This window comes from Salvia splendens, chromosome 12 (genome assembly GCF_004379255.2).
Source record: "Salvia splendens isolate huo1 chromosome 12, SspV2, whole genome shotgun sequence".
In the NCBI taxonomy this organism is placed as follows: domain Eukaryota; kingdom Viridiplantae; phylum Streptophyta; class Magnoliopsida; order Lamiales; family Lamiaceae; genus Salvia; species Salvia splendens.
Genome location: NC_056043.1, coordinates 12975159 through 12999060, shown reverse-complemented (window position 1 = coordinate 12999060; position 23902 = coordinate 12975159). Strand labels below are relative to the sequence as shown.

The window sequence follows — 23902 nt, the reverse complement described above, 5'->3', positions numbered from 1 at the left end:
CTTGGAACCTATGGATCATCTACAAAACAATGAAGACAACCCAAGACAACTTTCACCAAAGCAAGAATCTAATGGCTCCACAAAACTAGCAACACAAGAACTAGAAGTGCATACCTTAACAATCAAGGAGTGAAGCTGGCAATCCGCAAGCTCTGTTCAACCCTTCCTTCGCTGTAGTTTCCCGGTCCTTTTGCGACCCTGGTCACATTCTTTAGTTTCCCATTGCTTGAACCTCGATGTTCCTCCTCCAAGGACAACTTTCTTGGGAGTGTACTTATCGCGGCCCTCGTCATAGGTCGGCGTAGTTCAAAATAAAGGTTGGAATTGAGAAATGAGAGTGTGAGTGTGTGAATTTGGTGCTTGAATATAGTGGGGGTCGTGTGCAAGAGAGAATTTTGAATACGGTGGAGAAAAGAGAAGAAAACTTACCTTTTTATAACTTAAAGCGCTTCACTGCTTCTCCGCCAATGACCGCTGGGCGGTCTTGTTGAAACGGCGCTCTCCAGGGCCATTATGGCCCGCACAACGACCGTTGCGGCCTGCCCTAGGGCCCGAAACTGTTCCTGCACACTAAAATTAGTTTTTTTATGTGCATAGTAGAATGCAAGAAAAAAAATTGAGAATGAAAACAAAATTAACTAAAGAGAATGGAAAGAAAATGTTGGGTTGCCTCCCAACAAGCGCTTTTATTTTAAGTTGTTAGCTCGACATGGAGTGATCCTGCTAATTGGGTGGACTAACGACCCTTGTCTTGCACACCGTAAATGGAACTAGCTTGTTGTAAACTTTCTTCCACCATTGGAATTTTTCACTTGCGGTTTGGATGACATAGACCTCAGAGTCTATGAGATGCAGAGGTTTCTTCTTCCTTGTAGTCCTCTCCTGCAAGGGAGTATGCAAAAGCTTAGGCTGTTTCTTGTTAGGCACTTGAGGTTTAGGAGTAATTATGAAAATAGGTTTAGAAATATCTTCCCCTTCTAACGGCTAGAAAGGTTTTGACTTGTCACTCATCATGACCATCCTGCATTCTTCCTCTCTATTTGCTCGACGAGTCTTTCATCCTTTAGCATTGCACTCTCGATGTGGTACGTGAATTTGTTGTGATTGTCAATTATAGCGATCTCGCCTCTACCTACATCATTAAGAGCTTTGCAAGTGGCTAGAAAGTTTCTGCAAGGAAAATAAAGTCATCAACCTTTACCAATACATCCTCGATTGCTCCCACATCCTTTACCACAGTGTTATCGGCCAGCCTTAAGACCACATTTGATGTTTTGAGTGGCCCGATATTCAGCTTTTCCAAGTACTTTAGCGGCATTATGTTTATACTTGCCTCTAAGTTGCAAAGAGCTTTATCCACCTTGCATTCTCCAAAAGAGCACCTAATGATGAACTAGCCGGGATCTCTCTGCTTCACTACCCTCTGCTTCTAAATAATCTCACTACAATGAAGAGGTAACTTCAGATCAGTCTTCTTTAGGTTTTGCTTCCTCATCACTGTCTCCTTCAACAGTTTCGGGTACCTAGGGATTTCCTGCAAAGTATTGATAAGAGGGATGTTAGTATGTACTTTGCAAAACATATTTAAGAAGTGTTTGAATTGTTCTTCAAGTTTAAACTTCATCTTTGGCTGAAAAGGGAGAACAATCTCATTGTGCTGCACAGGCTGCTTTGATTCGGATGTTTCTGACTCTCGGCTAGTGGCCCGCTTAAGAGTGTCCAGCGGTCTGCTGAGTTTCGCACAGTCCCCAGAATACATTATGAAGATGTTATCTTCATCCTTTGGTCTCTTAGCTACCCATTTTTTGTTGATATAAGCCACTCGTGCTGCTGCCTTGGCTCTTTCTTCCTCTGTCTTTTTCAGGAGTTGGTCCATTTGAGTTTTAATAATTAAGACAGTGGAGGCAATGGTGTTTATCCCAGTTTCTAGCTTGTCCAACCTTAATTCAACGACCCCAATCTTGGTCTCGTTGGCTTTCCTATCTTCCACTAACACTTCTTGGATTTTAGGATCCCTTTTCTCGTACTTCTCCTCCTTTTTCGTTGGCTCCACTCTTCCTCCTTTACTCACATTAAATTCTGCAGGAGGTTTGAGGATATTATTATTAGCATATGAGAGGTTAGGATAAGGGCGATTACCATTAAAATTATTGAAATTACCACCCCCTGACTAGAGCGGTAATTGTTATTGTATGGCCTATTAGGACGCCCCATTTTGGATATAGTTGACGTTCTCAGTAGAAGGAAGAACGTCTTTAAGAGGAAGAGCAATGACAGATGTGAGTAAAACCGACTCTTCCCTCTTGGATACGCCCATCTTATCAACCCAGACTCTCAACTCTGGCTGCTTCTTTGCAATAGAATTTTCCTCGGCTTCCTCAATAGCGGCCACTCTCCTCGAGTTATGTCTCTCCTTTGACCATCCCCTGCTATTTGCGTCTGGTCCACTCTTCCGTAGGAATCCTCCATTAGCTCCTGAATCCAACATGGCAGCAATATATTCAGTAAATCCATTGTATAAAATGCCTACTTGATGGTCCCCAAAGAAACCGTGGTTGGAGAATTTGTGGAGGAAGCCTTTGAAACTTGCGACAACTTCGAAAAGAGGCACATCATGTTCTTGAGGAAGATCGCCACTACATCCTTCCATGTGGAAACTTGCTCTACAGGCAGACATTCTAACCATTCTTAAGGAAAGTGAAATCATTCAGTTGTTTCATGCATCTATTCTGAGATAAAACTACACCTAATGATGTAATAACATCCAATTGTGAGCCAGGTGTGTGTGAAAGTCTGCCATATTCAGAAAATGAGCTGATCAGTTGGGCGGACGAATAGATCAGGAAATGAAGTAAAAAACTGCAGTGTTGAGTTGATCAAGTCAGAATCAAACGGAGTTAGCAAGAGTTTCCCACGTAGAAGATGGAGCTAAAGACTCCACCCCAAAATCCAAGAGAAGGAATGACATTTCGAGATGATGGAACCCTAGGGATCAGAGCATTACACCTCTCTATAAATAGGAAGCCAAGCGCGAGAAGGAGGGGGGTTACACAGACGCATATAGCACTCACTTAGATTTCAGCTCTCTACTAGGACTGAAATGGGAGCTCCCAACACTCCACACTCTTGATTTCCATCACATGCACACTTGGTTCTTAGCTTAGTTTAGTTTAGTAGTGGTTAGGTGTTGGTTTTTGCACTTTCGTCGCTTTGGTTGTGTAATTTCGTTCTAAGAAGGGACGAGGAAACAATCTCTGTTTTAGTTTTCCTTCTTTTGGTTTACGTTATGTTTGGATGCAGACTCTGGATGTTTTTAATTCAGTAAATTTAGGTTTACGATTTTCGTTCAAGTTGAAATGTTCTGTTTACCATGCATGTCTTCGCTGATTTACCTTTGAGTTCCGATTTATGATTTATGTTTTAGCTGAGTGTTTTTGCTATTGTTTAATCTGTTGGATCTGAGTTTTAACTTATGAATTCTATTAGGTCATGAAGAAATCTTGTAGGAAGTAGGCTAAGATGTTTAGATCTGGTTATAAGCAGTATGGTAGAGTAGATCTAAGTAAGTTTACATCGATTAATGGTGTGATCGTGTCGTATTTAGTTTCGATAGTCGTAGATTTGCTTATGCTCTGATTTTCATGTTGATTTTGTGAAGAAGATGAAGTTGTTAGAAAAGTTTTACTTTATCGTACGTTTTGCAGGAGACTGACACTAGCTCACTTTTATTCTGTTTGGCCATTTCTGAAAATTTTAGCATGAGTTGATCAAGTAGACTTTAGTTTAAATGTAGCAAACGGATCAGTTTAGTTAGTTTAGTCTCTCAGTTCGTAGTTTAACTTAACCCACCCGGTAAAGCATGGCAGCAGCCATCCCATTTTGTCCACAACAAATGTAAAACACATTATCTCTGTGGGATCGATCCTTACTTCCTTATACTAGTTAATAGTATTGTGGGTTAAGGTTTTGAAACGCTTTCGAGTTTCTCCATCTGCACACTCAAGTCGGAGTAAGTCAAGTTGACTAGTTTGAATTTCCACTAGATCCACTCACCGGCATTCGTAGGTAGAAGGCATACATTCGGCCAGCTGGATCAGTTTGACAATCGAACTTAAGCAATCCACAACGATAGCAAAAGACGAGAGAGTCGAGACAGTAGTTCTTCAAATGGCGCCGTTGACGGGGACGATGGCGTTTAACATACTTTTGTTGCAGAACACTTTGGTGTAAATATTGTTAATACTTTTTCTTTCTTTTGATCACAGTTTAGAGACAGCTCAGGGAGACAACAGAAAAATCAACGTCCTCATCTATGTGTATCAACTGTTTAACCCACTGGTGTGGACCAAGGGGGCAACTGGGCAGAGGAACACTTAGATGGGCAGAGCGTCTCAGGTTTTGTTTAAAAAGGTTAGTGTAAATTTTGTGAATAAACTTTTTGTTATTTTTTGTTTTCCCAGTTGGACAGCATCGAGCTCAGGGAGAAGACTGAGGAAGAGGTGGAACCAAACACTGATCAATCCAAACCACCTATCATTCTGCCACTTAACTCAGATGCTAGCGGTGAAGAAAGTCAGGACATCACCTTTGTGAGCCCATTTGAATCAATAACTACCCCGAACAAGGAAGAAACCACCATGGTTTGAGATCGGGAAGATGATTTGGAGATAGGTTCACTCAATGCCCACTCGGAGAATGAACCAACACCTACCATCACTATCACCGGGGGGCAGGAAGCAGTATATGTAAAACTAGACGTACTCGTCATCTTACCTACCTTTTTGGTAAATAGTGCCGAAAGTCCAATTGAGTTCCTCCGAGAGTTCAGCAAAATCTATCGAGTGCAGAAAAGGCCGACTGGGTCAAGTGAAGAGGATTTCAAGCTAAAGGCCATTCCCTTCTCCTTGAAAGGGGAAACAGATATTTGGTTTAGGGGCTTAGTGCCTAACACCATCAAGACATGGTTAGATTTTAGGGGGGAGTTTTTAAGCCAATACTTTCCAACCGCAAAAGCAAATGCACTCCGGAGGGAAATCAAATAAGCTACCCAGGGGTATAATGAGAGTTTAAGAAAATATTGGCACAGGTACAGAGGTCTCCTAGACGCATGCCCAAACCATAACATGATGGAAGTGGAGATCTACTCAAGATTCTATGAGGGGATGGATGCAAAGAAAAAGGACCTGGTAAACTCATCAAGCGGGGGAAGTTTCTGCAAACTAGGTTGAGTGAGGCCAAGATTGTCATGGAAGAGCTTCTAAATGCAAAAAGAGAGTATGATGATGCATCAGTCACTATACCCCAATGGAATGTAATGAGTAATCTACTGAAAAGCCGGATTGACAAGCTCGAGGAATCACTCCAATCAGTGACTAAGTCAAGTCATCTGCAAGTTCCTTCAATCAAAATCCACATCCAGATTGATCAAGTGAGTCATCGCTAGAATACGAGTGAAAATTGGAGTTCAAATAGGAGTTGGAACCCTGGAGGGAAAACAGACGTGGGCCAACATATTACCTACACTGTGGAGAATGGGAGAGCAGGAGAGCCCCACCTCAATGGACTTGGACAGAAGAATACCCCCCCCCCCATTTCCTATACCATACAGAGTCATATCCGATTGCCACCCAAATGCCCACATGGCAAATGGGATATCCAGATCACCAACCTCACCCTGATTTTCAAGACTATGAGTCCAGTAAACCAACCTACCAATCTGATTATCCCAGTCATTGCCTTTCCTTCCTAAGTCACCCCTATCAAACTTGTCCGTCTAATGTAGAAGATCATCTCCCGACATGGTCAAGTGAGGACTAGCAAGCTCAGAATCCCCAGTATTACCAAAGCCAAGCTTGTCCTAGTCAGAATCAATATCAATCTCATCCTCAATAGGATTTTGGACCACCCTTAAATGTAAATCAATATGAAATTCTATAAAGGAGAAGATTGAGGGGCTGATCGCTTCACAACAGAATATGAGAAGCTGCGTCGGGTCAAATGATGAACTGGTGATAGGGATGCAGATGGATCACGATGAGCATTAGTCCAGTATAGCTGAAATGATCAAGAAAGCATCCCTATTAGCTGACATCATGAAGGAAATACAAGAGGATAAGACAAGATCTTGGGCGAATGAGAATAGCTTGGGTGAAGTGAGTGAGAATGGACATGACGCCATAGAATCATCGAACCCCGAACAAGAGTCGGAGATGCAACCGAAAAGGTTTGAAGAAGGAGCCGTTGAGGTGGAATCAGCAGAGGAGGAGTTTCCAACTGAAAAAGAGCCATTAGCCCCGCCACCTCATAATGAAACGTCACAAGAAAATCCAAAGGGGGCGAATGATGAACCTCAAAAGAAAGAAGAAGAGGTCATTGAGAGTTGTGCGGGACTCGGCGCTACATTATTCTATCTCCAAGCAAGCAAAGTGCGAGTACTGGATGAGAAAGTGGAGGTACTTACGTCTGGAGTGGAAGGAGAGAATGGACCTACAGAGAGACCACTTCTATTGATTGACAAACCAGATGGGTACTGCAGAGAAGAAGGACCGAAGCTGGACGGTGAGAAGCCTAAGAGATGAGCTGTGAGATTAATCTACTGGGTACAACTAGAGCCATGGCCTGAACCGCTTAAGGTCAAAGATCCTCCTGACCTTAGACTACGCCCCAAAGAAAAGAAGAAGGTCCAAGGGACTTACAAAAATCATAAGAAAAAGCGATCAATCATGATGGTAATGCACTTGCGGATAGAGCGATGGACAGTAAGAACAGCTAGAAGAAAAGTTATTTAAGGATTTCCAATTAAAAATCATTCCCATAACGGTCTGTCGACTTCTGAACTGATCAAGTTGAAAGGGAATTTAAAACAACTTGATCCAGTTAATTGCAAAGGTGGCAACGGAGATCGAAGGAGGAATGACTATAAGGAGAAAACGAAGCTGCCAACCCATAAGCACAAAGGTGCAGAGATGATCAACTGGGCAGAAAGTACTACTTCTCAAGTCTCGATGGGAATCGAAGCGAATCAAGCTCCCCCAAGCAAGGAGCGACTGAAGACTCAATCAATACACCACCTCCTGGGAATAGCAAAGTTTCAAGAAGTATCCTGGTCTATAACCTCTTCAGGGAAAAATCTCATTGCAATTACTAACTTGATCAAGTGAATAAATGGTCGGTGGACAATTCCCAAAAATTCACACACTCAGCTCAATACACATGTGTGAGCAAGACACTTAATCAAATGGATTTCGAGAGTTGCCCGCAACTTAGAATAAAGTTTTTATTTGCTCTATTTTAAGAAAATTTCCAAACAAATTAATTTTAGAAAATGGCAAAAATAATTTTTTAAAAACTTTGGATGTATCTGGGAGGGATTTCAATTTCAACACAATATTTTCAAAGCATGGTCTTCGACCAGTACTCCACAGATCCTTTTATTTTGTTGGTTCTATCTTATTTTAAAGCATGAGTTTAGCTAAATAAGTGAAACAGAAAGTTACTGTATACTTTTGTCTTTCATAAACTCTCGTAATTTGAAATTTGGCGCAGGAAGGAGAACAGTCGCTAATGTCTTGGCAACTGTTTCCCCTTCACTCTCCACTTTTATCTAAACATACCCATCCCACCATTTCATATTCTAGCCGAATCTGACCACTGACTCTCAAAACTTTCAAATCCCTAATTCTTTTCTCTCGATCTTCGGCGACCGATCTGTTCAGCCAACAATGGATAAATCCTCCGCATCCGGTCAACCACAAAAACCTTTCACCGGACGTCGAGTTCGGATGATTCCAATAACTCCTAAGCCAGAGGGCATGGCACTTCCCACCTCACCACCTACGACGCTCCCGAATGTTGGTACAGTTCAGCCACTGCAGACATCCACGGGTAATTTGTACTCGAGGATCATCAAAGAGGCAATGGCCAAGCTCAATCATGACGGAATCCAGGAGGGAGAGGCAAACTCTATCGAGAGTTTAAGTGAAGCCGCAACCCTATCGGACACCCATGCCCTACGTCATCTTCCTCACTCAGACTAAGCACATACGATGAAAGCAAAGCAGGGGAGGACCAGGGGAAGAAGGGAACCGTGCGGACATTTTAAGAGGTCGCATCTGAGGTGATTCGGGAGATGCATGAAATCGAAAGGAAAAGCAATGAAAAGTCGATAGAAACACAAGAACTGGGAGAGCCACTACAAGCTCCTACAGGAGTGGTCAGTAGGGAGCCAAAAGAGGATCCCATCATAGATATCTACGATTTGACAGAGACGAACGACGAGGAGGCAGCTGCACCTGACGATTGGAGGACTCGAATGGAGGAAACAGTAAACATATTAGTATAAGAAAATGCAGAACAAAATGCACTGCTGAAAAGTCAAAGGGAGCAGATGACCAGGATGGTCGGCCTTGTAGACAAGGTGATCTCCTGGATGGAGAAGGAATCTCAATCCTCCAACCCCCTCAACGACAGTTTCCGCATCAGGGGCAGAATGAACACCAACAGAACGTTCCAGATACCAACCCTGTTGGAACATCAATGAAGAGGAAGCACACCACCACCAACCCCGACCAGCCCACCACCAGGGACTCTGCCCTTAAGCGGGTCAAACTGGAGCTCTCAAAACAGCTGGCATGGCAGTCAGGCTCCCAAGGGAGCCAAAAGAAGAACTAAAACTAGAAGAACCAAGTAAATTTTATTTTATGGTCTAGTTTATGTTTTTCAGCCTGTGCATGCTCCTATCTGCCTGTACATATGCCTGGGTTTATGTTCTGTGTGATCTTCTCCCACTTAGCCCCTTGCATGGTCTAAGTGTGAGAAGTTTATTCGTAAATATGTTGGCCTGATCCTTATGTTTATATATTCGGTTTACCTTCTCTCACTTAGCATGTTGCACGGTCTAAGTGTGTGAAGTTTGTTTTTAACTATGCTTTTGCCACATATTTACATGCTTCTGTTTAGTTATATGTGTTCTTCTCCCACTTAGCCCAGTGTCTGGTCTAAGTGTGAGAAGTTTGTCTGTTTACTTGTTGATATGTTTGTATTTATATTTGTTTTGTTTTGACCTTCTCCCACTTAGCCCATTGCATGGTCTAAGTGTGAGAAATTTTATTTTCCTGTCTTGACACTAACAATGATGTTTTCCACTTCATCACATTCGCTTGAGGACAAGCTGAAATGAAGTGGGAGGGGGGAACAATTGGTATAGTTCGTGTCAGATTTATGTGAGTCAGTTAGGAATCATATGTTAGTTGTTCTAAACATAGGTGATTTTGGATATGAATTGGTTTAAAAATAGAGGCAAGATTCCCTTAGTAAGAGCGATTGAAGAGAGGATACATGTTGATTTGTGAGATTCTCTCCTTCAATGAACCAAAGTCCGTTTGGAAGATGTAAGAACGATGGAAATGCTTTAATCTAAATTCTATGTGAAGCCCTCTAAAATGTGAATTAGAAGCCAGAATAGAACACCTTCTACTGAAATAAGAATAGTGAGGCTGCCATTGATGATTAGAGGGAAATAACATAGGCTAGTACCGAATATTGAATACATGAAAACTATCACAAATTGTTTACCTTCTACTATGCTTCATCTACTATTTGGAGAAAACCAAGGGTTTTTGGTTTTTAAAAATGAAATTGTAAAACAACGAAAGTAAGTAAATTTTGAAGATAAAAACACAGAGATAAACAGACAGATAAGGGAATTTCAGGGATGTGCTTTCACAGTTATGGTTTATACAAGTTCCAACTACAACAACCTAGCACAGTTCAAACTTCACTAGAACGAGTCACATACTTATTGCCCATGCGGTACAAAGTGGATTACGGACACTAGGGGCGTCAATCCTAGATTAGTAACTCCTAAAGGCTCCTAAGACTCTTTATATTCCCACTCTCAATTAACAGTGTTGTTTTAAGGGAAGCTAATTATAACGTCAAATAAAGGCTTCTAACTCACAAACCTCCTCTCACGATTATGTTGCACGCCAATAGATTATCACAAAATGTGTCCCTCAAACGTGAATCAATTATCCAACACTTAGAGTAGAAGCAAAGTAATGAACAAAATGGATATTAAATAAATAGGAATTGTATAAACCAAAGTCGTTACTAACACATCTGTAGAATTCTATGAGTTTAGTTACACATGATGGAATAAGCTAAACACATAGTTTGTAGGGAAAACAAAGAAAACATTTAAAACTAAAGCAATAGAACCCAAAGGTTGAATCTTATAGTCTTGAACTTCTCTTGATTCCACACTTAAAATGCCTTGGATCTTGATAAATAGTGGAAGGAACTCTCAAATATTATGCTATGGAAATTATGCAGCAAAAAGTCCTTTGATGAAGCTTTGGGGGGTATTTGTAGCCATAGGGTCTAATTACCTTGATATGGTAAATCATTCTTCTAGTATGGAAAGTCTTGGAGAGAAAATAGGGCAAATCTGTGCGCCATGTTTTCCTAGCGGGCCACTGCACATTGTTCAGCGGTCACTAGCTGAGAGGCAGCGGACCACTGGCTGGCTTAAATGCTCCAGATTCCCATATTCAACTTTTTGCTATCTTTTTAGGCTTCAATTTGCACATTCCACACAAAACACGTCAAAATACCAAAATAGATAAAATATGCATATAATAGACATATAGTGCAACTTTGACACTCGAAATAGACCAAAAAATGGCCTTAAAACAGTGAAAAATCCAAGCGTATCAATTTTGTAAATGAATTGGAGAGATAAGAAGAAAATAATATAAAGTGGAAAAGTAGTGGTCTTAAATGTATAAAAAAAAGGGCATGATGTGAAATGAAGAAATTCAAAGTGTGCTTAATCTAGAAAGGATGCCTATAGAAAAAAAAAGATAAAAAGAAAAGGAAAAGAAAAGAAAAGAATGTTGTGTAGAAAAGAAAGAAAATCCAAAGAATGGGAAAGTGAGTTGAAGTTAGAATAAATGTAAAAAGTGTCTTGGGTTTGTAAGAAAAAGTGAAGTCTATTTTACTCTACTTGGGATTTTTATTTTTAGTCACTTTTTAGCCAAATATTTCTCAACTACCAAAGAGCCTACCTACATTACAACCAAAATAAAGACTTTTTCAGACTTTTGATGCTTAATCACATCTAGTAGTGGAGTGATTAGACTTTGAGCAAGCCTATGGTAAACTTTGCACGATGTATGATTTGAGTGCTTGTACACATTGCTAAATACACTTCCCATCAATGGAAGTTTGCCCACTTGTGAGCGCATGAATTCAAGGTTATCTACGAGTTAGTAATGGAAGTGCACTAATAAGCCATGCTTGATTTGATTGCGTTAATTCATGCTTAATTTATCTTTTCCATAATTTGAGGCAATTACGACGTCTAGTCTTTATGCAATCCGGATTTAGCATTGTTTTAATACCTTTATTTAGTCCATTTGAGTGTCAAAGATGCATTACATGTCAATATTTTGCATATTCTATCTATTTTGGTATTTTTACGCGTTTTGTGAAAAATGTGCAAAATATAGCCTAAAAAGAGAGTAGAAAGCGGAAGATGGAAATCTGGAGTACTCGAGCCAGTCAGCGGTCGATGGTGGCCAGCGGTCGACCACTGTCGCGATAGCTTCGGAAAATAGAGCTGAAAAGAAGAACACGCCCGGTGAACACTGGAAAGTTTACAGCGACCGCTTATTTAGATCCAGTAGCTACAGAGTGATTTCCAGCAACCGCTGAAACAAGTGCAGCGACTGCTGATCAAGCGACGGAAGCTACGGGCAGTGACAGACGCTGAAATAAATTTTGGCAGGGGCTTCACTAAAAAATTTCATACTCCATTCGTCCCCTAAAAATAGAAATTCTTTTGTTTTTGGTCCGTTCCCTAAAAATTAAAACATTAAATTTCAGGAAATTTTCTTCTCTCTAGTGAGGTGGGATCCATTTTTCACTAACATATTTTTCTTCTTATCTCTTACTTATTTTATCAATTTTGCACTAAAACCCGAGCCGGTCAACGATGGGACATTTATCGTTGACGAATATAAGTATACATCAATAAAATGAATAATAAAATTGTTGTGTTTGTTTTGCTAAAGCAATAAATATCTAATACATAAAAGTGCATAATTATATAGTATACTGTGACTTTATGCAGGGTTATTTGCCTGTAAATAAATATACTTTGAGTTTTTTTTTTGTTTTTCTCCTAAACTTTAAAATTTGAATGTGAGTACATGAACTTTTGATTTTTCTAATTTTTCCCCAGATCTAAAATCAGAATATAGGTGGCAAATTAAAGCTTATGTGCCAATCAAACTACACAACTGTATTTATATTAATAAAAAAATAATGAAGTTAAATTTGTAAACTATGACAAAAGAAAAGAAAAAAACTGACTTGGCCTGACCCATGAAAGCTGTAAAGAAGACAAGTTGTAATTCTCGTTTAGAGAAAGATTCAATATTTTTTTGTTCTAAAGTTTGGAATAAATTTAAATGGAGTAGGGTTGAACAAGAGAAAACCCTTTTTTTTTTTTAGTAAATTACTCTATTGAATAGAAAAACGTTAGTTGAAAATTTAGGAAACAATTTTAAAAGTGTTATTATAAGTAATAACGTAAAAACGTAGTTACATTTTTCAATGTTTTTAAAATGTGTAAAGCAAAATCGTGCCACCGTTTAGTAGGGAATAGGGATTGACTTTTTCAAATATTATTATTATTATTATTATTATTATTATTATACGCATTTGAGTTTATTAACTTTTATTTATTTCTATCTTCTTCCTCATTCCACTCTATGAGGCTGCCATTTTTCTAAGAAGTTTTCTCTGCGATTTTATTTTTCATCCCCTCCTTCTCATTAAACCCCAAAGATATTAACTTTGGAAGGGCTGAAGATAACTTCTAAGAATGATGAAAAATTTTATAGTAGAAATTTATTATAAAAAACAGTTTGGGAGGGGCTCAACCTCCACCATTTGTGTCCGCCACCGGCTACAGGATGATTTGCAACGACCCCTGAACAAAGTACAGCGGTCCGCTGAGAAAATGCGGCGCACAGAAATTACCCTATTTTCTCTCCAAGACTTACCATACTAGGTTGAAGATTTGCCATATTATTAAAAAGTGTATGTTTTTAGTGTGTGCAGTATGTGTATGAGTGTAGTGTTTGGATTTTTTTTCCATTCAATTGGAATTCTATGAAATTGTGTGCGTAAATCAGTATGTGTGTGTGTGCGTGTGCGTGTACGTGCAGTGTTTGTTTAGTGCACAAAGTGTGTGTTTTTAGTGTGTGCAGTATGTGTATGAGTGTAGTATTTGGATTTTTTTTCCGATTATTAAAAAGCTTCACATGGGATTAAGGAATTAACTATATTTCAATAATTTTTTGGGAAGATTCCAAAATGATGATGGGACCTTAGATGGGAGATATTCAATTCATAAAACGTCAAGCAACTTTTTCTTTCATTTTTCCACTATTAATTGAGGCACATAGATTTAAAGATCACACATATACATAAAACACATAATAGAAATCATTAGATTGCCGATACATATATGTATGTGTGAGGTACAGTGTGTACAATGTGTGTGCTTGTGTTTAGTTGTACAGTATGCGTGCAGTGTGAGTGAATCAGTGTGCGTACCATGTGTCATTTTTAGTTGGACAACCTCAAAATAAAAACGTTTCATTTTTAATGGGATTGATGGAATATTATATATCTTCTAAAACCTCAGTTTACTAATTAAATAATTTAAAAATTATATACTCAGTATTTTTTATTGTCATTCTCATTGACGTCTATAGGAGAGCACTACACTCCCTATAGACTTTAAGATATACTCCCTCCGTCCCCGATTAAGAGTCGCTCTTTGACTCGGCACGGGTTTTAAGGAAGTGTTTGAATGTGTGGTGTAGTAAATGGAGTTAGGTAGTGGAATGTGGGACCTCTTTGACTTTTGGTGTAATAAATTTAATTAAACTATTCAATGTCCAATTAAACTTTGGAGGATTAGATAATGGTGTAGTGATTAAATAAATTTCATCGATAACACTTGTTTAATTAAACTTGTGTTAGCAAAATTGAATGGAAAAAAAAATTGCACTGTGATTGCAATGAAAAGACCTCAGAGTCAATTTCACTGTCAAATTTCACTGTAATTGCAAAATTGAATGGAAAAACAAAATTGCACTGTCAAATTCAAACTCCTGCCAAAAATAGGGAGGGAAAGCCAATTTACTTCCACCAACCAAAACAAAAAAAAGGAAAACCTATTGGCTTTGTGAAATACCCTCAGAAAATTTTCATCACTGGGCAATGGAGCTTGAGGTGGTCCGAGTGTTGGACAATGAGCAGGGGCAGCAGGAGCAGGGGCAGCGGCGGGGTGGATGGCAGCGGCTTAAATTAGCATTGAACAGCCAACAAAAAAACCACATTGCGCAGTTTCTTCTACAGCGAAGTAAGGCTGGAGTGCTGCCAAGAGGTTCTTTTACAGAGGCAGCCAAAAGATTCAACATCCATAAAAGGACAGCACAGAGAATTTGGCAGATCAGCAAGGAGCAAATAGACAGAGGGGAACCTGTCATGATGCAAGGCAAAGCAACATGTTATCAACACAAATATAAACTCATGCTAGATGAAGACAAGTTTAGAAACCTGTCCATGCTTGAGAGATCAACCATAAGGAAGGTTGCTTCTAAGATGGAAGTAAGCAAGACAACAATTGGTAGATTTCTTAAGAGTAATCAGTCGAAACCTCATCCAAGTGTTGTCAAGCCTACACTGACTGAAACCAACAAAATTACAAGGATGAAATGGTGTCTTGCTCATATTCAGCCAACACAAGTTGAAGGTAAACTTCTTTACCATTCAATGCACAACATTGTTCATATTGACGAGAAATGGTTCTACATGACAAAGACTACCTTTTGCTGGATGAAGATGTTTCATACAGGTCCTGTAAGTCTAAGAGATTCATCACTAAAGTGATGTTCATGGCTGCTGTCAGTAGGCCACTTTGTGGGCCTGATGGGGAAATCATATTCGATGGTAAAATAGGCTTATTCCCATTCACAGACCAAGTACCAGCCAAAAGAAGTTCAAAGAACAGGCCAAAAGGGACAATTGAGACAAAGCCTATTCAATCCATTGCCAAGGAAGTCATGACAGCTTGTCTCCTAAAACAGGTATGCCAATTTTTTCTGTCATTAAAGCTATCAGACATTATTCATGTCATCACTTAGTCACATACACATATCATTGCCAGATTATACCAACAATCAAGGCCAAATGGCCAGCCAATGCAAGCAAGAAGATTTTCATCCAGCAAGATAATGTCAAACCTCACCTAAGAGTTGTTGACCAACAGTTTGAGTCACTTGCTAGTACTGATGGGTTTGAGTTCCATCTAATTAGCCAACCACCCAACTCCCCAGACACAAATGTGTTAGACCTTGGGTATTTCAGGGCAATACAATCACTTCAAAATGACAAGATAGCCACATGTTTAGATGACTTGCTGAGGAATGTGTTTACCTCATTTGAAGAACTCTCACCACAAACTCTCAATAGAGTGAGTATTCATCACATTGCAAAGCTGTTTGACAGCAATATTAGAAGTGCATGGGAAGAATGGCTACAAGATCCCTCATTTAAACAAGGACAGAGTGCACAGAACAGAGGGGCTGCCTTTACAACTTCAGGTTGAAGAGGTTTGGTGAGAGAGAGTTTGGAGTACCTAAAGCTGCCTGAAAACAACACTGGAGACACATATGACATATTAACCATGCTTTAGGGTACTAGACATAAGATTAGGGGCTGGAGTTTACAGTATAAGCACCAACATATGTTTGTGTTTAAGATGTAAACTCTTTTTTTTTGCATAGGCTGCATTTTTTGTTAATGCCATCATAAAAGCTTCATCACATGACATCAGCCTCCAAACCCTTCATAGGGGGTGGCTTACTAAGCTAAATAGGCAGCATTTTGTATAAACATCATCATTGTACACCTTATTAAGTAAACAATGAATATTTTTTGTATTATCACTTCAAATCAGCCTCCAAACCCTTCATAGGGGGTGGTTTTTTATGTATTTCCCTCAGAAAAGCTTCATCACAGGGCATATGGCCAACAACACAAGGCATTACACTTATAACAGCCTCCAAACCATACACAGGGGTGGCTGAGCTAAGTAAGCAGAAAAGCTTCATCACATGGCATATGGACAACAACACAATGCATAGGGACATCAGAGGACACTTACAACAGGCACACAAATGCACATACACATTCATTGAAGATTCCCACTACCTCAATTTCACATAAACAGTCATCAACAATTCCCACTGCCTCAATATCACATAAACATGGATCAATGCACATAAACATGGAGTACATCAGAAATAGGCTGCATCAGAAATAGGCTGCATCAGAAAGAAACTCACAAGTCAAATGAGATCCTTCATGCAAGGAAACATGATTAATAGAATTGCTTTTTCATTGTCGGTGTACTCTCTGTTTGGCTCCACCGCCGGCTGCATTGCTCCATCTATGCCTTCCTCGATGTCATCCAAACCAATGGAAGGTGATTCGCTTTCCCCCAAATTAACAGGACGTGAAGGAAGCTTGGTCTCCGGCCAGTCAAAGGGGGCAAACGGAGGCTGAGTTTCAGATCCGTCGAAACCCGTAGCCAGAGCTTCGGTTTCAGATCCGTCGGTTAATGGGGACGGAGGTAGACTATCAGAAACGTAGAAGCCCTCGGACGGAGGCTGAGTTTCAGATCCATCGAAACCCTGAGACGGAGCTTCGGTTTCAGATCAGTCGAGTAATGGGGACGGAGGTAGAGTTTCAGAACCGTAGAAGCCCTCGGACGGATCTGCAGTTTCAGATCCGTCGAAACCCTGAGCCGGAGCTTCGGTTTCAGATCCGTCGAGAGCATCGGACGGAGCTTCAGTTTTAGATCCGTAAAAGACCCAATCGGGAGGTGTCGGCCCTTCAGCCCCGGCGTGGCCTATGAACGGTGGAACACCGTGATCCACGGACCGACGACCAATTGCGTCGTAATCAACCCAGTCCGGCAGTATTTCAGGGACGATGGTGTCCATCGTTTCGGAGGGAGGCGGAGGGGGAGAGTGAGTGAGGCGGAGGGGAAGAGGGTGAGGGATTAATGAGAGAGAGAGTCGACAGTGAGAGAGAGAATCGAGAGTGAGGGAGTTGAATCGAGAGTGAGGGAGTTGACTGCAAACCCTAATGAGTTTTCATTTCCTTTTTTTTAATGTAAATAATGGCATTTTTTGTAAATTTTGCTAAACATAAAGGGTAATTTTGATGTCCAAAAATGGTAAGTGGGAAGAGTGTCTCTTAATGGGGGATGGCCAGAAATGGAAAAGAGTGACTCTTAATCGGGGACGGAGGGAGTAATATCCTACCTATAGGAGCTGTTAGATATAGAAATCTGTGGTTATGATTTCATCATTCACTCATTCCCAATGTTTCAACTCTTTCTCCAATTCGGTATGTACCCTCTTGAAACCTCCAAATTCTAAAGCCTAGCAAAATCTAGTTGTTGTGAACATCTACTTTCAACTGAATTCATCGTGGGTTTTCTGTGAAATTTTGTGAAAAGTGAATAGGATAGATGATTGTTCTTCAATTTAGTTTGGGGTAATTGCTTTATTTATTTTATTTCGACTTAATATTTTTTATTTGTTGCTTAGTTTTGTGGTAACAAAAGAACACATTGGAAATAATGTTGGACAGATTATGTGCAGTTATTTGTTGAATGTGCTTAATTTGTATTTTATATTGCTTCGAAATGTTGTTTAATTTGTTTGAGAATTTTCTTAATTTATTCGAAAGATTGTTTCATTGGGGTGAGAATATGCTTAAGTTGTTGGAAAGATTGTTGCTTTGTCAAAAATTTGGTGAAGCTTTTGGAAATATTGCTTAATTTGGGCGAGGATCTGCTTAACTTGTTAGTGTTTGAGCTCATCAAGATCGGATTGAGCTGGTGGAAGAATCAAGTCAGGAAATAGCCGTTGGGAACCGAAACAGAAACTAGCCGTTGGAAACGGTTATAACCGTTTTCGGCAAAAGGAAGCTGTTCGCCAAAAGGTGTTCGCCAGAAGGTGTTCGGCAAAAGGTGTTCGCCAAAAGGTGTTCGGCAAAAGGTGTTCGCCAAAAGGTGTTCGCCAAAAGGTGTTCGGACAAAAGGAAGCTGTTCGGCAAAGGAAGCTGTTCGGCAAAGGAAGCTGTTCGGCAAAGGAAGCTGTTCGGAAAAAGAAGCTGTTCGGCAAAGGAAACTGTTCGGCGGTTTTTCTTGATCGGTACTACTTAAGGAAGTAGCGATTCATTCCACAAAAACAACAACAGAAATCAAAAGTGATAGAGAGAGAATTCAAGAGAGGAAGTGTTATCTTTCAGCTGTGCGTTTTTAGCTCTCGAAGCAAGAAGTTTTCGGGCGAGTTGAGGGTTTTTCCATCTTGTAAATTCTTGAGAGTTTTGAGTGCTCTTGTGTTTGTAATCTCTCGAGTGATCAATAAAGAAACACACCAGATTCTGCCCGTGGATGTAGGCTTACGCCGAACCACGTAATTCGCTTGTGTTCTTCCTTGCATCTTGTCATTTCATTAATTTCCTTTTCGATCATCACAACCATAAGTTCGTTCTTCACAACGTGGCGCCGTCTGTGGGAACTTCACCCACTGAATTGATCGAGAAGGCACAAAGTTTTGGGAGTTCTTTCTTTGTCCTCAAGAAGGCGCTCAACCTGTTTGAATAATGGCTGCAGCAAGGTTTGATGTTGAAAAGTTCACAGGCCGAAATGATTTTGGCCTATGGAGGCTGAAGATGAAAGCAATCTTGATGCAACAGGGTTTATGGGAAACCCTAAATGGTGGAGGCAGTAATGAGGGGGAGAAGCCCGAGCCTGATGAAAAGGAGAAGGCAAAGGCTCAAGACAGAGAGTACAAGGCATATAGTACCTTGATACTCAACCTCAATGACAGAGTCCTCAGAGAAGTTTCAAAGGAGGAGACAGCGGCTGGAGTTTGGTCCAAGTTGGAGTCATTATACATGGCCAAATCTTTGGCAAATCGGCTGCACCTGAAGCAGAAACTTCTCACTTTCAAGATTGCTGATGGAAAAGGTGTGTTGGAACAGCTCGAAGAATTTGGGAAGTGCATCGATGATCTTGAGAACATTGATGAAGAGATTAAAGATGAGGACAAGGCTCTGATGTTGTTGAATTCCTTGCCACCAAGTTATGAGCATTTCAAGGATGCTATACTTCTTGGTAGAGAGTCCAAGATTGGATATGAAGAGGTGTACTCTGCTCTAAAGCTCAAGGAAATCCAGAAATCTAATCCAAAGTCCACTGAAATGGTGTCTGAGAGTCTGAGTGTTACTGATCACAAGAAGAATGTGAAAAGAAAGTCACAGAAGAAGCCATGGAAAAACAAGACAGCTGACTGGAAAGAGACCAGATCATGCCATCACTGCAAGAAACCAGGCCACATAAAGAAGAATTGTTGGGTTTGGAAGAAGAAGCAGGCCGAGGAAGAAAATGGCAAGAACAATGCTGATATTGCAGAAGAGTTGGTGGTCCCGGAGGCTCTGTGTGTGACTGAGGACATGGAAGAACTTCCATGGATCATGGATTCTGGATGTAGCTTCCACATGTGTCCAACTAGAAGTCATTTTGAGGAAATCAAGAATGCAGCTGGATCAGTTTTGTTAGGAAATGACCAGATATGCAGAATCAGAGGAGTTGGGTCCATCAGGCTTAGACTTCATGATGGCTCCATCAGGTTACTCACTGGTGTGAGGTTTATTCCAGAGATTAAGAGGAATTTGATCTCTATTGGAGTGTTGGATGCAGCAGGATATAATTGCATATTGTCTGATGGGATTATGAACATCGTCAAGAATGGTGATGTTGTTATGATGGCTGAGAGAAAGAGAAGCCTATACTATCTAAAGGCAAGTGTGGTTACTGGATCTGTGAATCTGGTATTAGACTTAAGAATGTGGCATCTCAGACTCGGACACTTGGGAGAAAATGGAATCAAAGAATTGGCCAAGAAGGAGCTGATTAAGCTGGAAAATCCCAATGAGCAGTTGGGTTTGTGTGAGCAATGTGTGCTCGGAAAGAGTAAGAAACTGCCCTATGGGAGAGGAATTCACAGCTCAAGGTCACCACTAGACTATGCCCACAGTGACTTGTGGGGCCCAGCTACACCAGCTTCATTGGGTGGAGGTAGATACTTTCTATCCATTATTGATGATTTTTCTAGAAAATTATGGGTGTTTATCTTGAAGGAAAAGTCAGAGACATTCATGAAATTCAAGGAGTGGTGTAGGGAAGTGGAGGTGGAGAAAGGGTGTTCTTTGAAGTGTTTAAGAACTGATAATGGGCTGGAGTTTCTGAGTGGGGAGTTTGATTCTTTCTGCAAGCAGAAAGGTATGAAGAGGCATAGGACATCTCCATCTAATCCCCAACAGAATGGAGTCGCTGAGCGCATGAATAGAACCATCCTAGAGCGAGTTAGATGTATGCTCTTTGGCTCTGGAATGGCTAAGAGATTCTGGGGTGAGGCTGTGAGTATGGCAGCAGTTCTCATCAATAGAAGTCCTTCTTCAGCTATAGCTTTTGACACTCCTGATCAGAGATGGTATGGAAAGGCCATGGATTATTCGAATATGAAGATTTTTGGTTGTATGGCTTATGCACACATCAGGCAAAGTAAGTTGGAGCCAAGGGCCTTGAGATGTGTGATGATTGGATACCAAAGGGGAGTGAAGGGCTACAGGCTGTGGTGCATAGAGCCAGGAAATCAGAAAGTTATTATCTCTAGAGATGTGCAATTTGAAGAAAGTAGGATGCCATTTCTGGAAAAGGCTCAAGAGAGCCAGAGGCCATCTCATTCTGAGAAAGAACCAGAGCCTAAGAGGATGGTGGAGATGGGTGTTCCAGAACCTGAGGAGGCTGAGGAATCAGTTCAGGTGGAGGTTTCTGGAGCAGATAGAACTGCTGAGCCTGAACAGCAGATGGGAAATCATAGTGAACAAGAAGAAGCAGGTGCTGATGTGTTGAACCCTGAGCAGCAGGATTTGGGTGACTATGTTCTAGCCAGAGATAGGGTCAGAAGAATCCCTAAACCATCTACAAGATACAGTGAAGAAGAATACTTGCTATATGCACTATGTGTTGCAGAAAACATAGAGTATGCAGAGCCTTCAAGCTTCAAGGAAGCTATGAGTTCTAAGGAGAGCAAGCAGTGGATGGAGGCTATGATAGATGAAATACAGTCCCTGATCAAAAACAAGACATGGGTGCTTGTGAAGAGACCTTCCACACAAAAACCAGTGAGTTGTAAGTGGATATACAAGAAAAAATTGGAGGTTGGGAACAAGATTAGGTTCAAGGCTAGGCTTGTAGCTCGGGGGTTCACACAAGAGGAGGGAATAGACTATAATGAAGTATTTTCTCCAGTGGTAAAGCATGCCTCAATCAGAATTTTGCTAGCTATAGTTACTCAAAGAAGTTGGTTTTTGGACCAACTTGATGTGAAGACAGCCTTTCTTCATGGAGAGCTTGAGGAAACTATATACATGAATCAGCCAGAGGGATTTGTGATACATGGGAGTGAAGATAAGGTTTGTCTACTAAAGAAAAGTCTATACGGTTTGAAGCAAGCAAGTAGACAATGGCATATCAAGTTTGATGAACATATGCAGAGTATGGGATTTATAAATTCCAGATATGATAGTTGTGTCTACTTCAAATCAAAGTCTGAGGGACCTGCTGTGTATTTGCTATTATATGTAGACGACATCTTGCTTGCTGGACCAGATAGACAGGAGCTAGATAGGGTGAAAGCCTTATTGAAAAAGGGATTTGAAATCAAGGATCTGGGGAGTGCTAGCAAGATTTTGGGAATGGATATATTCAGAAGTGCAGATAAGAGGGTGTTGTGGTTGTCCCAAGAAGGCTACATTCAGAAAGTACTGCACAAATATCAGATTGACAAGAGTAGAACAACCTCAGTTCCACTATCACAACAGACTAAGCTGTCCAAATCACAATGTCCCAGAAATCAGCAAGAAGAAAGAGAGATGAGCCAGATACCTTATTCCAACATAGTTGGGAGTGTGATGTACATGATGATATGCACAAGGCCTGATATTTCTCATGCGGTAAGCGTGGTGAGCAGATACATGTCCTGTCCGGGAAGAGAGCACTGGTTGGCTTTGAAAGGGATTCTCAAGTATCTTAAAGGAAGTAGTGATCTGGGAATAATGTTCAAATCAGAGAATGAAGGAGATAAGGATAGCATTATTGGGTTTTGCGATTCAGATTATGCAGCTAACCTTGATAATAGGCGCTCACAATCTGGGTACATATTTACCTTGTTCGGCTCCGCGGTGAGCTGGAAGTCTAATCTCCAATCCGTGGTGGCTCTATCGACGACGGAGGCAGAGTATATAGCTCTTGCTGAGGCAGTAAAGGAAAGCTTCTGGCTTAGGGGTATAGTTGGTGATTTTGGGGTGAAGCAAGAGAATGTTGTGATCAAGTGCGACAGCAATAGCGCGATTTGTCTTTCGAAACATCAGACATATCATGAACGCAGCAAACATATAGACGTGAGGCTGCATTTCATTCGAGATGAGGTTGAGAAGGGTGCGGTGAAGATTGAGAAGGTCAGCACCGAGCACAATGCGGCTGATGCACTTACTAAAGCCCTACCGAGATCCAAGTTCCGACATTGCTTGGATTTGGTTGGGGTGGTCCGAAATTTGTAAGTATGGGAAGGAAGGTGGAACTGGTGGTGATGGATCTTAGATTGCTCAAAGGTGGAGGATTTGTTAGTGTTTGAGCTCATCAAGATCGGATTGAGCTGGTGGAAGAATCAAGTCAGGAAATAGCCGTTGGGAACCGAAACAGAAACTAGCCGTTGGAAACGGTTATAACCGTTTTTGGCAAAAGGAAGCTGTTCGCCAAAAGGTGTTCGCCAGAAGGTGTTCGGCAAAAGGTGTTCGCCAAAAGGTGTTCGGCAAAAGGTGTTCGCCAAAAGGTGTTCGCCAAAAGGTGTTCGGACAAAAGGAAGCTGTTCGGCAAAGGAAGCTGTTCGGCAAAGGAAGCTGTTCGGCAAAGGAAGCTGTTCGGAAAAAGAAGCTGTTCGGCAAAGGAAACTGTTCGGCGGTTTTTCTTGATCGGTACTACTTAAGGAAGTAGCGATTCATTCCACAAAAACAACAACAGAAATCAAAAGTGATAGAGAGAGAATTCAAGAGAGGAAGTGTTATCTTTCAGCTGTGCGTTTTTAGCTCTCGAAGCAAGAAGTTTTCGGGCGAGTTGAGGGTTTTTCCATCTTGTAAATTCTTGAGAGTTTTGAGTGCTCTTGTGTTTGTAATCTCTCGAGTGATCAATAAAGAAACACACCAGATTCTGCCCGTGGATGTAGGCTTACGCCGAACCACGTAATTCGCTTGTGTTCTTCCTTGCATCTTGTCATTTCATTAATTTCCTTTTCGATCATCACAACCATAAGTTCGTTCTTCACATAACTTGTTTGAAATTTACAATTAATAGTTTGCTTATTTTGTTTGAAAGATTATTTTGTGCTAAATTTTGCTTCATTTGTTTGGGGATTTGCTCATTTTGTACAACAATTTGCTTATTTTGTACAGCAGTTTGCTTATTTTGTGGTGTCCTCTGTACCTAAAAGTATTATTGTAGATCATTCGGCCTCATTTGTCGTGTTATTCTTTTACTTAATTTGTTTGAAATTCTGCATGAATAGATCGAATGTTTGCTTAATTTGTCGTTTATGCCTTTGTAAATTAAATTTTTTATGCAGATATCGATAGATCAGCATCATAGGCAAAAGACGAGTTGCAACCAAGCATCCGTCGTCGT

The 23902-nt window shown here is 40.7% G+C and overlaps 1 protein-coding gene across 1 annotated transcript; it reads left to right on the top strand.

Annotated features, from left to right (window-relative positions):
• The first annotated feature begins 14298 nt into the window (after positions 1 to 14298).
• On the top strand, positions 14299 to 15688 carry LOC121757569. The gene is made up of 3 exons (XM_042153094.1): positions 14299 to 14833; positions 14923 to 15167; positions 15248 to 15688. The coding sequence occupies exons 1-3, from the start codon at positions 14299 to 14301 to the stop codon at positions 15686 to 15688; spliced, it is 1221 nt and encodes a 406-aa protein (XP_042009028.1).
• The last annotated feature ends 8214 nt before the right edge of the window (positions 15689 to 23902 follow it).